The sequence below is a fragment of the Aspergillus niger genome, assembly GCF_000002855.4.
Source record: "Aspergillus niger supercontig An08".
NCBI lineage: Eukaryota > Fungi > Ascomycota > Eurotiomycetes > Eurotiales > Aspergillaceae > Aspergillus > Aspergillus niger.
This window is the reverse complement of record NT_166524.1, coordinates 1,524,017-1,536,260: the sequence shown is the minus strand read 5'-3', so window position 1 is coordinate 1,536,260 and position 12,244 is coordinate 1,524,017. Positions and strand designations below refer to the sequence as shown.

The 12,244-nt window shown below is 49.6% G+C and overlaps 6 protein-coding genes across 6 annotated transcripts; 3 read left to right on the top strand and 3 right to left on the bottom strand.

The window, feature by feature from the left end:
- Nucleotides 1–126: 126 nt before the first annotated feature.
- Nucleotides 127–2,163, bottom strand: An08g06460 (uncharacterized protein; the record flags this gene model as incomplete). The annotated part of the gene is made up of 8 exons (XM_059749129.1): nucleotides 127–804; nucleotides 852–938; nucleotides 996–1,199; nucleotides 1,288–1,470; nucleotides 1,551–1,604; nucleotides 1,667–1,779; nucleotides 1,874–1,934; nucleotides 2,125–2,163. The coding sequence occupies 8 exons, from the start codon at nucleotides 2,161–2,163 to the stop codon at nucleotides 127–129; spliced, it is 1,419 nt and encodes a 472-aa protein (XP_059604102.1).
- A 355-nt stretch (nucleotides 2,164–2,518) lies between these two features.
- An08g06450 (uncharacterized protein) lies at nucleotides 2,519–3,403 on the bottom strand (the record flags this gene model as incomplete). The annotated part of the gene is made up of 2 exons (XM_059749128.1): nucleotides 2,519–2,934; nucleotides 2,971–3,403. 2 exons carry the CDS (start codon nucleotides 3,401–3,403, stop codon nucleotides 2,519–2,521), a joined length of 849 nt encoding a protein of 282 aa, XP_059604101.1.
- Nucleotides 3,404–4,007: 604 nt separating this feature from the next.
- An08g06440 (uncharacterized protein) lies at nucleotides 4,008–5,134 on the top strand (the record flags this gene model as incomplete). Its single annotated transcript, XM_001392722.3, has 2 exons — nucleotides 4,008–4,542; nucleotides 4,617–5,134. The coding sequence occupies 2 exons, from the start codon at nucleotides 4,008–4,010 to the stop codon at nucleotides 5,132–5,134; spliced, it is 1,053 nt and encodes a 350-aa protein (XP_001392759.1).
- A 1,238-nt stretch (nucleotides 5,135–6,372) lies between these two features.
- An08g06430 (uncharacterized protein) lies at nucleotides 6,373–8,726 on the top strand (the record flags this gene model as incomplete). Its single annotated transcript, XM_059749127.1, has 11 exons — nucleotides 6,373–6,702; nucleotides 6,758–6,842; nucleotides 6,891–6,941; nucleotides 7,008–7,225; nucleotides 7,279–7,452; nucleotides 7,504–7,610; nucleotides 7,672–7,832; nucleotides 7,902–7,987; nucleotides 8,047–8,236; nucleotides 8,302–8,430; nucleotides 8,512–8,726. The coding sequence occupies 11 exons, from the start codon at nucleotides 6,373–6,375 to the stop codon at nucleotides 8,724–8,726; spliced, it is 1,746 nt and encodes a 581-aa protein (XP_059604100.1).
- Nucleotides 8,727–9,767: 1,041 nt separating this feature from the next.
- An08g06420 (uncharacterized protein) lies at nucleotides 9,768–11,252 on the top strand (the record flags this gene model as incomplete). Its single annotated transcript, XM_001392720.3, has 3 exons — nucleotides 9,768–10,087; nucleotides 10,163–10,917; nucleotides 10,993–11,252. 3 exons carry the CDS (start codon nucleotides 9,768–9,770, stop codon nucleotides 11,250–11,252), a joined length of 1,335 nt encoding a protein of 444 aa, XP_001392757.3.
- A 702-nt stretch (nucleotides 11,253–11,954) lies between these two features.
- An08g06410 (uncharacterized protein) lies at nucleotides 11,955–12,204 on the bottom strand (the record flags this gene model as incomplete). The annotated part of the gene is made up of 2 exons (XM_059749126.1): nucleotides 11,955–12,041; nucleotides 12,127–12,204. Coding segments are annotated over 2 exons (165 nt in total), but the record flags the coding sequence as incomplete, so codon positions are not given.
- Between the last annotated feature and the right edge of the window lie 40 nt (nucleotides 12,205–12,244).

Sequence of the window (12,244 nt, the reverse complement as noted above, 5' to 3'; positions counted from 1 at the left end):
GAAACGCCCTTGCCACTCGACACCGGTCAACCCTTGTAAGTCATGACGGGAAAATAAGAACAAGAAGAGGTATGAGGAAAGATGCAAGTGGGACATTAGATTGGACCAGCACAACCACAACCACACTCACACCCCCAACTCCTTCTCCTTTCCTGCATCTGGATCCAGGTAATCTTCCTTCTCCGCGGCTTCGTACTCGCCGACGAGATCCATCACCACTGCTCTGGCCTCGTCGAACTCGCCCAGGCCGTCCGAGAAGGGGCTCTCCTTCTTGTATTGTTCCAAGAAGGCGTTTCGCTTCCGCAGACGGTCGTATTGCTGGACAATTCGTTTAAACAGTGTCGCGACTGAGGTGTGGTTCGCCAGCATCAGACCGCTGACTCGGTGAGTGTTCTGCATGTAGGGAGATTTCTTTGTCAATGCGACTTGGATGCTCGCTGGTCCCCATGGGATGAAGGATGCCAGGCGTCGCTCCCGAATACGGAGGAGTGATTTGTGTACATCCGTCGGGTCTGCTTCTCCTTGAATTATGTTGAGGATACTGATGTAGCAGCTGGATTTGCTGGGGTTGATGGAAACCATGCGGTTCTTCGGCTGCAGCAGACGGCGCATGACATCCAAAACAGTGGTCTTACGCACTGTCTTGGCCTGTTCGATGTTGTCGCCGGTGAATGGGGTGTATGAGGTGATCAGGAAGTGGCTGCGCGGTGTAGGGATGAGGGAAGCGATGATTCCCACGAGGTCATTGTGCATATATCCGGGGTAACGGAGGGTCGTCGTAGAAGCAGACATAACAGTAGAAACCTAGGAGTGATTAGTGCCAGTAGGCTTGCAGACGGGCGGTTACTTACGAGCTGGTTTGTCTGCTGGAAAGAAGGCTCTTGTACGTGGAGCCTATCCGCGACGATCCTTGAAAGAGCACCGTTATCCAATACCACCTGGAATGCAAATTTAGCGAAGCCCGTCATCAACTCATTGGGGTGGCAGTGCCTTACCACAGAGTCCGCATTCTGCGTCAACCGCCTCATTGCAAGCAAACTATTGTATGGGTTGACCACGACGTCCGCAGACTGCGTATCGGGAAAGACGGAGTAAGTCTGTATCAATTTCTTGGGAAATCGATCATTCATGCGTTCCAGTATGAAACTGCCCAGCCCTGAGCCTGTACCGCCTGCAATTGAATGCAGAAACATGAATCCCTGCCAAAAAAAGACCATCAGCACCATGCTCAATCGCAAACCCAAGATTGCACGCCATCTATGTATCATGATTGCACCGGTATCATACCTCCAAAGAGTCACTGCCATCTGCTTCACGATCAATCATATCAAAGATCTCTTCTTGCACGACCTCGCCTGCAGAATAGCCTGCTCCCCAGTTGTTTCCCGCGCCAATACCCTGTTGCCCGATAAAGAAGTTCTCTGGATTGTAGATGTTTCGGTACGGACCAGCCTGGATGGCATTGAGGACCTAATCGGAAAATTCTCAGCTCACCGTTCGCGCGATCACACTGGTTCCTTCGAGATGGTCTTTCGCGGAAGGGGTCGTACCCTAGGTTCTAAATCGAGCAGGATCGCTCGAGGAATATAGCGGGTGTCATCACTCTAAGAAGCATTTTTCATCAGTTTCTTAGGTTATCGAAGCATTATGAGAGTGACAGGTATACCTGATAGAAGAAGACGTCTTTACGATCGCCGCCCTCGGTCGCGAAATCCTCCAGGTTTCCATCCTGGCTTATGCCGTGCTCAAGACAGAGCTGCTGCCAAAATTGAGCGCCAACTAACGCAGTTATAGGTTAGCGACGCCTCAAGATATGCCAAACGGTGTTTGTTCGAGAGCTATAATTGGAGCTGCTTCTCGTGGGAATCCGTACCATTGTTACCGCACTGGCCGGCTTGGATCGTTATGATTTCCCTAGAGATGGAGATCAGATTCTGCTAGAACAATTCCATGTTTCTAAACGTATTGCAGGAAAGCTGTGATAGTCAAACTCACCTGGGCATCTTGTTTCTTGATCACCGCAAGTGATCGTGGATTATAGTCTACGCGTAGCGCGTTCCGCGGGGAAGTTCAAGTCTCGATTAGGTGTGTGGGGGCCTTAGGCCTAAACAGTCCCTTGTCGACTGCCTTGAAACCTTCCGCGCCCCAAAAGTAAACCAGCATGGCCTACCGAATGTTCCTGGCTTGAACTTCACTTTCAATGGTAAGTAGCCAGAAACGGCTGCCAGGTATGCTGCGAAGGCTAGATAGTGAAGTTTACGTCTAATCAAATCTATTTTATTGCTTTGGCTAAGGGATGAAAATTATTGAACTAGTCACACCGGGTTTCACAGAAAACCATTGGAAACAAGGCTACTAGCTAAAATGACATAAAAGACTCTCTCTCCTCATAATAGTACAGACAGCGGCAGCTCGTTCTTCGTAGCTGGGTGCGTTGGCCGCAGCTCATGATAATACATAGCCTCAGTCTTAAATCGTCTTCACCATGGGAGATGGTGTACTGACTGGCGACAGGCCCTTAGAAACCGGCTTTGCAAGCCGTCGCAAGCATCCCTGCTCCAGCAATAACGCCGTCGACTATTCTGACTTGACTGCCTTTCCGTCGTCCGTATGCTCTGACACATCCCTCTCTTATTGCGTCTTCCATGCCCACCATACCGGCACAGCCCATGCATATCGCACCAACAGGATGGGTTGCTTTCTTCAATAGCCGTTCTGTCGCTTCAACAAGTCTCCTTCTCACTTCGCGAGGAGGGGTAGTATGTAGTTCGACGGCAGTCAGTCCAGTTGTTTCCACCCCGGCAAACCGACCGGTGGATGTGGAATCTCCCGAGTTGCCGAGCATATCGGCGACCGCTTTGCTGAGTTCAGCTTCCCAGACTTTACCGGTCGAGATTATGCCAAACGTATCTCGAGATTGGGCCTTGCCGAGATCTGGGCCCGGAGTGGCTTGAAATGAACTGATCACACCGAGGGCAGCGAGAACTGCCGCTTCAAAAATACCCGTCACGTACTTTTTCTTGACCTTGAGTTCCGAGGGAACTCCCGATGACTCTGCATCTTCGATGGATCTGACTTTTTCTTTGAGCATACCAACGAGGGGATGAGCTGAGAAGCAGGCCACAATGAAGCCATCGTACTCGGACACCAGTTGCTCTATGAAGGGCATGCAATAAAAAGCCGACTTGACAGAGTCTTCACCAGAGTCGATACTGGGCACTCCTTCTACCACTCTTCCATCGGGAAGCGTGACTGATTCGGATGCTGGAGCTGTGAAGTAGTCGAATTGTATGCCACCATGCCCGAGATTATCCAGTATGGGTATCAAAGCATTAGTCATGTGCGTTGAAGTGTTGGGGTTGATGACAAGAATAGAATATTGAGTCTTTGTTGGCACAGTCATCTTGATTGATATGAATGTTTGTATGTATGAATGAATGCAAGAGAGTGTGTTATGGAGTGCTGGACATGTAGAGAAAATGTTGAGTTGACCAGACAAGGAAGCTGCCGATGACGGGCTTGTTGGTTGGGCTACTACCACCGGCCTGCGGGGGAGCTACTAAGTACGTAGTCTGGGCATCTCATCCACCATTCAGCATGGCCACCACGCTGACGGCCGGGATATATATCTCTCAGCTTACTCGGTTTGCAGTGGGAAATCACCTCATGTGTAACCGGGTAATATTAATCCAAGCTCGTCATCGACGCCTCAGATGATAGATATTGGTTCTTGTGCCATGGGACGGCCGGAGTTGCGTGCGACAAGAAGTGTGGGGGAGCCGGAAGTTCTTATCTATTTGAACCCCTCCCACCGGCTGGGTCTTTATCCCCTTCTTCCTCAGGCCTAAACCTTCCTGGCACCATCCAAACTCCGCTGTCCCTTGGAACAGACTACCTAAGATTTCCCGAATTCCTCTAACCGAGGTACGCATACATCTGATGCTTCCTATCCTCACTTGGTCATTCTCAGCTGAATTGTTCCAAGCAGCGTCTTCTTCGACTTCAATATGCCGCTCCTCGCACAGAACCCCGCACCTCGGGTTATCCTCGGCTTGATGACCTTTGGGCCTAATGAAGCTGAGGGTGCTCGTATCACCTCCCTTGAGGATTTCAACAAATGCCTGGACTATTTTCAACAGCAAGGTTTCAATGAGGTCGACACGGCAAGAATCTATGTTGGAGGAGAACAAGAAGCGTTCACTGCCCAAGCCAAGTGGAAGGAGCGTGGTCTGACCCTTGCAACAAAGGTGTATCCGAAGGCTCCGGGCATGCACAAGCCTAGTGTCTTGCGAGAGACCTTCGAAACGTCTTTGAAGCAACTGGGAACAGATAGTGTTGATATCTTCTACCTTCATGCACCTGACAGGTCGGTTCCCTTTGCGGAAACCTTGGAGGCTGTGAATGAACTGCACAAGGAAGGCAAATTCATAGAACTCGGTCTGAGTAACTACACTGCCTTCGAGGTTGCGGAGATTGTGACCATTTGCAACGAACGAGGCTGGGTCCGGCCGACAATCTACCAGGCCATGTACAATGCCATCAGTGAGTCACCCCCCTGCATACACGCTGAATTCTCGTATGGCCCGGAAAATTGTTTCTGACTATTTTCGCCATAGCACGCAGCATAGAGACCGAGCTAATCCACGCTTGCAAGCGCTACGGCATTGACATTGTAATTTACAACCCCCTTGCTGGTGGACTTCTCTCGGGCAAGTATAAGACCCAAGATGTGCCAGAAGAAGGTAGGTACAGTGATAAGGCCAACAGTGGATCATTGTACCGCAGTCGGTATTTCAAGGATGCGACATTTGACGCTCTACGAATTATCGAGCCTGTTGTGGAAAAGCATGGATTGACATTGCCCGAGACTGCGTTTCGGTGGATCCGCCATCACTCTGCATTGAATATCAAAGAAAATGGCCGTGATGGAATTATTGTAGGAGTGAGTAGCCTTTCTCAACTGGAAAGCAACCTCAAGGATATCCAGAAAGGCCCGCTACCCGATGAAGTGGTTGAGGCTCTGGACAAGGCCTGGTTGGTTGCAAAGGCTTCGGCTCCCGACTATTGGCACCTTCAGCTAAAATATACATACGACACCAAAGAGGCATTATTCAAGCCCAATGCTAAGGCTTGAATGCATACCAAGGTATCTGGCATGTCTGAAATTGTGAGATTGCAACAATAGGAATCAATGTTCATGAGAGCAAATCCAACTCGCTTCGCTACGAAAGCTCTTAGCACGTGTTCTAGCAACTATTTCCTGTAAGATAGAAGTAGAATGGGAAACGCAGAAACTCACCGGTCCAGGCCATGTAGCTATGCAGTGGTTGAACCGACTCGAAGATCGGTGGGTCTAGATCGAGATCCTCCTGCATGTTCTGCATATCTCCAGGCAGGTGACTGTGCCGCACATGTGAGAACCCACATTCCCCTTCTTTCCCCGCCTCCTCCTGCTTACTCTTGGAACCAGATCCTTTCGCCTGCACGCATCCAGGTATTGCCCGATGTCTGCAGTCTGTCGGGTTCATGTTGCGAAGCCTGGATGGCGCTAATTATCAGCTGCCCAGGGATGATCCTCGCATAATACACTGTCAAGAATGGACTCTATAGGATTTATGCTGTACCCTTGCATGGCACTTAACCTAGACCATTGCCTAAGCTAATCTGGGGTAGGCGCCTGACAGCTACTGTGCCACATTCTATTACCATTGCGCCTAGAATCTCACCCAAAGCCTTATCTCCAACTCCTTACAAGTGCACATATCCCTTCATTGTGCTACCGCGGAAAGTATAGTTCTAAGAGAATTGGGGGCTTATCTCCAGTGGTGACACATCGGAGCGTTAAGGGCATAGGAGGTTGAAGTTCAGTCTTAACTGACCTTGAGGTATTTGAAGACAAGGTAAATTGCGCGACTATGCAGTCCTCACTTCATCCGATGAAATCGTGCAGAACCAAGTGGACGCTGCAATGACACCTTACTGTCATGCATCTGTGCCGACAGTTAGCCGCCTGACATCAATAACGGGCATGTACCAGTGGTATAGACTAGATACCAGGAGCTGTTCCAAGGAGTTCGCAGACCCGGTTGTCCTTGGACCTCGAGGCTTGTTCATCTAGACCCTGGTAACTTGGCAGGTTGCGTCCATGCTGTGATCTAGATCCCAACATTGACGATGCAACAATTGTAAGGGCCATGTGAGCTTAGAGCTGCGGTAGTTGCTCTAACCTATCTCCTTGCGTGTCGCGCAAGTCAAGGGTGGTCCAAATATATAGCAAACTACGAGAAGATATAAAATGGACTTGCGGGCTTCATTGATCGTAATGGCGCAGAAGGAGTCACTTGGGCAAGTAGTTTGCTCTACAGCTACAATATGTCTCTTGTCATTGCCCGCTCGTTTACGGTCAAGAAGCATCCAGACGAGGAGGCAAGTGGTTACGCAACGCCAGACATCGAGAAGAAGACGGTGATAAGTGTGACGCAGCAGTCTACTGCCATCTCCGCCGATGAAGTACTCAGTGACCTCCACAAGAAGAAACAATCTTGGTTTCAGCGATCTCAGCCCCGTGATCCCGATGCCATTGCAACGCAACCCTCGGTGTACGATGACCCTGATCTTGTTGAGGAATACAAACCACGCCCCGATTGGGAAGGCATTCATCGCTTCGACCCGGCAGCAAGATGGACTTGGGCTGAAGAAGATGTATGTATGCGAGGCTCAATGCGAGCCGACGAGTGCTAATCTTATGTGTATCTAGAAAATCGTCAGGAAGCTGGACCTACGTATCATTATATGGGCTTGCATAATGATAACTGCCCTGGAGCTCGATAAGTCCAATATTCGTGGGTAAATCTACACACTGATCCCACCTGATCCACTGACGAAATCAGAGCAAGCCAATGCCGACAATTTCCTGGCCGATATTCGGCTAAGTCGTGATGGTCAGTATACTACATCCCTTGAGTTGGGTTTCCTATGTGATGAATCATGCCTTATACAATTTACAGATTACAATTTAGGGAATACATTGTACAGACTGTGTTTCATGTTCAGTGAAATACCCACCCAGATCATCAGCAAGAGAATTGGCTGCGACAGGTGGATTCCTATACAGATGATTTCGTGGTCGATTGTTGCTAGCTGCCAGTTCTGGCTTTCCAACAGAGTCTCCTTTTTAATTTGTCGAGCTTTGATAGGGTTGGTTTCAGGGGGCTTCACGCCCACTGTAAGTGGCTTTACTGTTTCTCGTCCTCGGTGTACCACTCTAATTCCGAGCAGGTCATCCTCTATCTCTCGTATTTCTATAAGCACCATGAGCTATCGATACGTCTTGGATACTGGTATGCAGCATCTTCTCTGGCTGACATGCTGGCGGGGTTACTGGCGTATGGGATCCTTCATCTGGGCGGTCATGGTGGGCAAGCTGGTTGGCGATGGCTTTTTTTGATTGAGGTATGTAAGCAATGTTTGTCTTTGCCACTGCGTCTGATTCAAGCGGAACAGGGACTCCTCACCCTCGCATTAGGCCTTCTTGCTATCATTCTCCTGCCACCTTCAGCGACACAAACAGCTCACTGGGCTCGTGGGAAGAAGGGCTGGTTTACAGCAAGGTGAGCCATAATATAGATGAAACGAGGAAGTACTTGGATACTGAGATGTAAACATGAACAGGGAGGAGACCATCATGGTCAATCGCCTGTTACGAGAAGACCCGAGTAAGGGCTCGATGCATAACCGCCAGCCACTAACGGCCAAGCTTGTATGGATGAGTATCAAAGACTTTGATTTGTGGCCGCTATACATTGTCGGAATTCTGTTCTCGGCACCCTATAGTAAGTATACCGCATTGTATATCCCATGCGCACGAATTTAGGGACGTCGTCGACTAAGCCTATGAACAGCTACTGTCTCGCAGTACTTTACATTACAATTGAAGGACTATGGGTTCAGCACCTTTAATACCATTCTACTATCTCTCCCCTACAGTGTAAGTAGAACGAGGGAAACCGAATCGCTCGTGCTATGACAGTTCTGACTGCCAGGCAGGCCATTGGAATCATAACAAGGATTCTCCTCACATATGCAGGGGAAATATTCGGCTCACTTGCCTGGATGGGAGTTTTGGCACAGCTTTGGTGCTTGCCATTCCTTATCTACATGAATGTGGTAGATCTCAGCCAAACCAACAAGTGGATCGTATGGAGTATCCTAACACTATTCCTCGGATTTCCTAATGGTAGGCAGATTGATGCTGAGGCCAAGCTCATTTGGTAGAAGAATACTGACGTGAAGTTTCAATAGCTCATGCACTCCAAGCTGGATGGGTGTCCCGCAATTCCAACAGTGTGCGAACTCGGGCTATTGCAGCTGCGATATACAACATGTCTACACAACTATCTGCCATCATAGCTTCGAACATCTACCAGGATTGTAAGTATCTTTCTCACCCATCAGCCTGCAATGCTGTATTCATAGGCTGATCATGAATATTTTGCGCACTTTGATCTGTAGGGGATGCACCACGTTACGTGATTGGCAATCGAGTGCTCTTATCTATTGTGGGTGTGAACATGGCTATCTACATGGCGATCAAAGCGTACTATATGCTACGGAACCGCCAACGGGACCGAAAATGGAACGCCATGACTGAGGATCAACGGGTCGACTATGTCGCAACCACAAGAGATGAAGGAAATCAGCGGCTAGATTTCCGGTTTGCACACTGAGCGGGGAGTATTAGAGAATCCTTCTGAATTCTGGCGTTTCGTTTAAAGTCTGAGGGCGTAGATGCAATACGACTCATATTGGTGATAGCTAGTGATTTATGCATGGATGAAACAATGTTACTATAAATGAGAAGACGTTGATAACTTATTTGAAAGGTTGAACCTGGAGAAAACCCACGGCATGTCCCAAAGCGGAAGGCACCCATGCGTCCCCGTGGAATCACGTGAGATGAGACGCGGCTTTCCCGATGTGGGATGAAACGGGGGTCCCGGTGGGCCAGTCCAATGCGAGAGTCGCATCTAATACGGAGTAAGTAAAGTAACCAACCCCGTATCAATGGATCGTCTGCGATTCCCTTCCGAACTGCTTGCAATTGCAATGTAACCGCATCAGCCAGATCTCATTCCTCCTCCCTCTCCCTCTCCCTCTCCGCTGACACTTGCACTGCTGTGCTTCAATCTCATCTCACTCTTGCTCTTCCCTTTTTCCCTATCATCATCCTTCTCTGTTACTCCTCACTGCGGCCAAGTCTTGGCTACAGTTTCCTTGACACCCCCCTAACCCTGACGTACTTGGCAAACGTGGCCGCAGCGGCGGTGCTTCGCCCCGGAGCCGCCCATTATATACCGTGTTGCATGCCCTCGTCAGCCGGTCTTTTCCCCGGGGGCAACTGACCTGGATTCTTTCTGATTTCCATGCGCAATTTCCACATGAACAGTCTTTCTTATACTTGCATATTCCTACTGTCCTTTCCGTCTATCTTATTCAGTTGCGACCCGCGGTAAACCAGCGGTCTCGTGCATCGTCGTTCTGTCAACGCGCAAAGTCCATTCTTTATTAACTGCAGGGTGTCAACCCTAAGAAAAGGTTTATACTTATTTTCTTTCTTTGCTTTCTGCATTCCTTCTTTATTGTTTCCCGCTTGAAGGGTTTAAACGGAAGATTAAGACAAGGTGGCTTCAGACAGTGCGCAACTTTCGGGTTCGAGGGAGGTTAGGGACCCCGAGCTGGTTCTCGACACTCACGATTCGGATGATGAAATGCCCTTGAATCGCCCATCTATGCATCGCCCAGCCGACACCCGAGCAAATCAACCCTTGCTCAAGGATGAGCACAGAGGGCGACTGTCAAACGCCAGCCTGGGCCATGGGGAGGCAGAGGGCAGGCCCATGCTACACCATTCACGGCGGCCCACAATCAGGGGCGTGAGCCCGGAGCGCAATGCGGAGCAGGAGACTCGGCGCAAGTACATGATCGCGTCCGGATTCCTGTTGTTGAGTCTGGCTAGTTTCGTTGTGCAGACGGAGACCGCGGTATATATTCAGCATGAGTTGCACTGGGATAAACCGTACTGCATGCTGTAAGTGGTGCACCAGTCGCATGGACCCGTTGACTGCCGGGCGACGCTAACTCTTGACCTGATCTTAATATATAGCTATCTTACACATGGTTCCTGGTCCCTGCTCTGGCCGGCACAGCTCCTCATTCTCCGCTTGCAACAACGGAAACTCTCATGGACGGCATTCTGGCGACGCCATGTCTATCTCCTTCGAACGACAGCTAAGATGGTGGAAGCTCAAGATCTACACCTCACTTCTCGTGACTCCCAGCGATCACCGGTTCGATACATGCTCAAAACGACCGCGTTCGTCACCACCGCCCTCACCATAGCCGGTGGCTCTTGGTATGTCGCGGTCAACATGACAACGGCCAGTGACTTGACCGCGATCTACAACTGCTCCGCCTTCTTTGCCTATGCGTTCTCCATACCCCTCCTCAACGACAAGCTTCGCTTTGACAAAGTGTTTGCCGTCGTGGTAGCGATTGTTGGGGTTCTTGTCGTCGCGTATGGAGATAGGGACGAAAGCAAGAAGACTGCAGATGGCACGGTCGGCAAAGCGCATGATGAGGCAGAAAATAGACTGTTCGGAAACATCATTATCGGAGTTGGCAGTGTGCTCTATGGATTGTACGAGGTGCTCTATAAGAGATATGCTTGCCCTCCGGAGGGCACGAGTCCCGGCCGTAGCATGATCTTTGCCAACACTTTTGGCAGTCTCATTGGGTGCTTCACCCTTCTTGTTCTCTGGATTCCGCTGCCCATTCTCCATATCCTAGGCCTGGAAACGTTCCGCTGGCCCACTGGTGAAGCCGCATGGATGCTTATGATCTCCGTCCTTGCTAATGCTAGTAAGTCTTGCAGCCCTGATCTCCACTAACGTATAACGTCAAGTAATTATGCTAATCGACCCTTCCTCGAATTAGCATTCTCCGGCTCATTCCTAGTTCTCATCTCGCTCACCTCCCCCGTCCTCTCATCTGTGGCAGCACTGCTTACCATCTTCCTCGTCGCCATCGCCGACTGGCTCCGGACCGGTCAGCCCCCTTCCGCTGCGGCCATTATTGGCGGTATTCTTATCATTGGGGCCTTCTTCCTGCTAAGCTGGAGCACATACCGAGAAATGAACGAAGAGCGCAAGAAGAGCATGGCAAATGACCAATCCGAGTCCGACATCGATGAATAGACATCACTTGTTAGACGGGATATATATATAACCCCTTCCTACCCACTGGTGGAGTTTTGTGTTGTTTCTATTGGTCGCGCGGATCGATTGATAGCTTTCTGATATCGGTTGCCTTCATCTGTGTATATGCATTTATTAGGAGTACTTTCACACTTTTGTTACTACAGTATATAGAAAGATATAGACTTGGGAGGAAACGGTTTCGGGTTAGTTGTACTACTGAATTATAAAAAGTCCCCACGCCGTGCTGATTCTCTTCGTCGTAATGATCTCCGGTTACTTTTGTCTGAGATTATTTACTAAAGGACACCAACTGGTTGTAAGGAGTGGCGTAATGAGCAGTTAGATATGACAAGAAGTAAACATACAAGACAGCTGAAGTTCGATCCCTTCTTTGTTTACATACTAGATGACATGACTTCAAGCCGGACCTTACTTCACTTGATCTCCCCGACACACCAGAAAAACCTGTAATAGTATGTACGTAGTATTTGAACAAAAGACGGGAGCTATGAGAATAGAGCATCTGGGTAAGGAAGGAGGGGGTGGGGACAGAGGCTGCTCGGGGAATGCGTAAGATGGAGGCGTTTTGGTTCAACTCGCAAGGAGGGCGAAGAACTCCCGATAGATGGTAGGTAGTAATAGGTGGTAGGTCAGGTTGAAATGAAATATACAACGTATGTACTGAATGAAAGAGAAAAACTATCTAGGGCCGAGTTTGGCCAGGGCACGTGCACCCTGTTCCTGCCACTCTTGCTTGGTAACCCACATGTCCTCCTTGTCGGCAATCTAGGTAATTATGTTAGCTATGGTGTGACTTGCGAACAGGAAAACGGGTGTACAGGGGAAGGAGGGAAGAAGTGAAGAAGCTTACCAGGTTGGCGAGGACGGCACCTCCCAGGAAGACCATGTGTCTTCGTCGCGGGGGGTCCTCGATGCGCACCTTGAACTTCTGTAACATGGAATTAGCTGTTAATTTCTTCTGGGGGGGG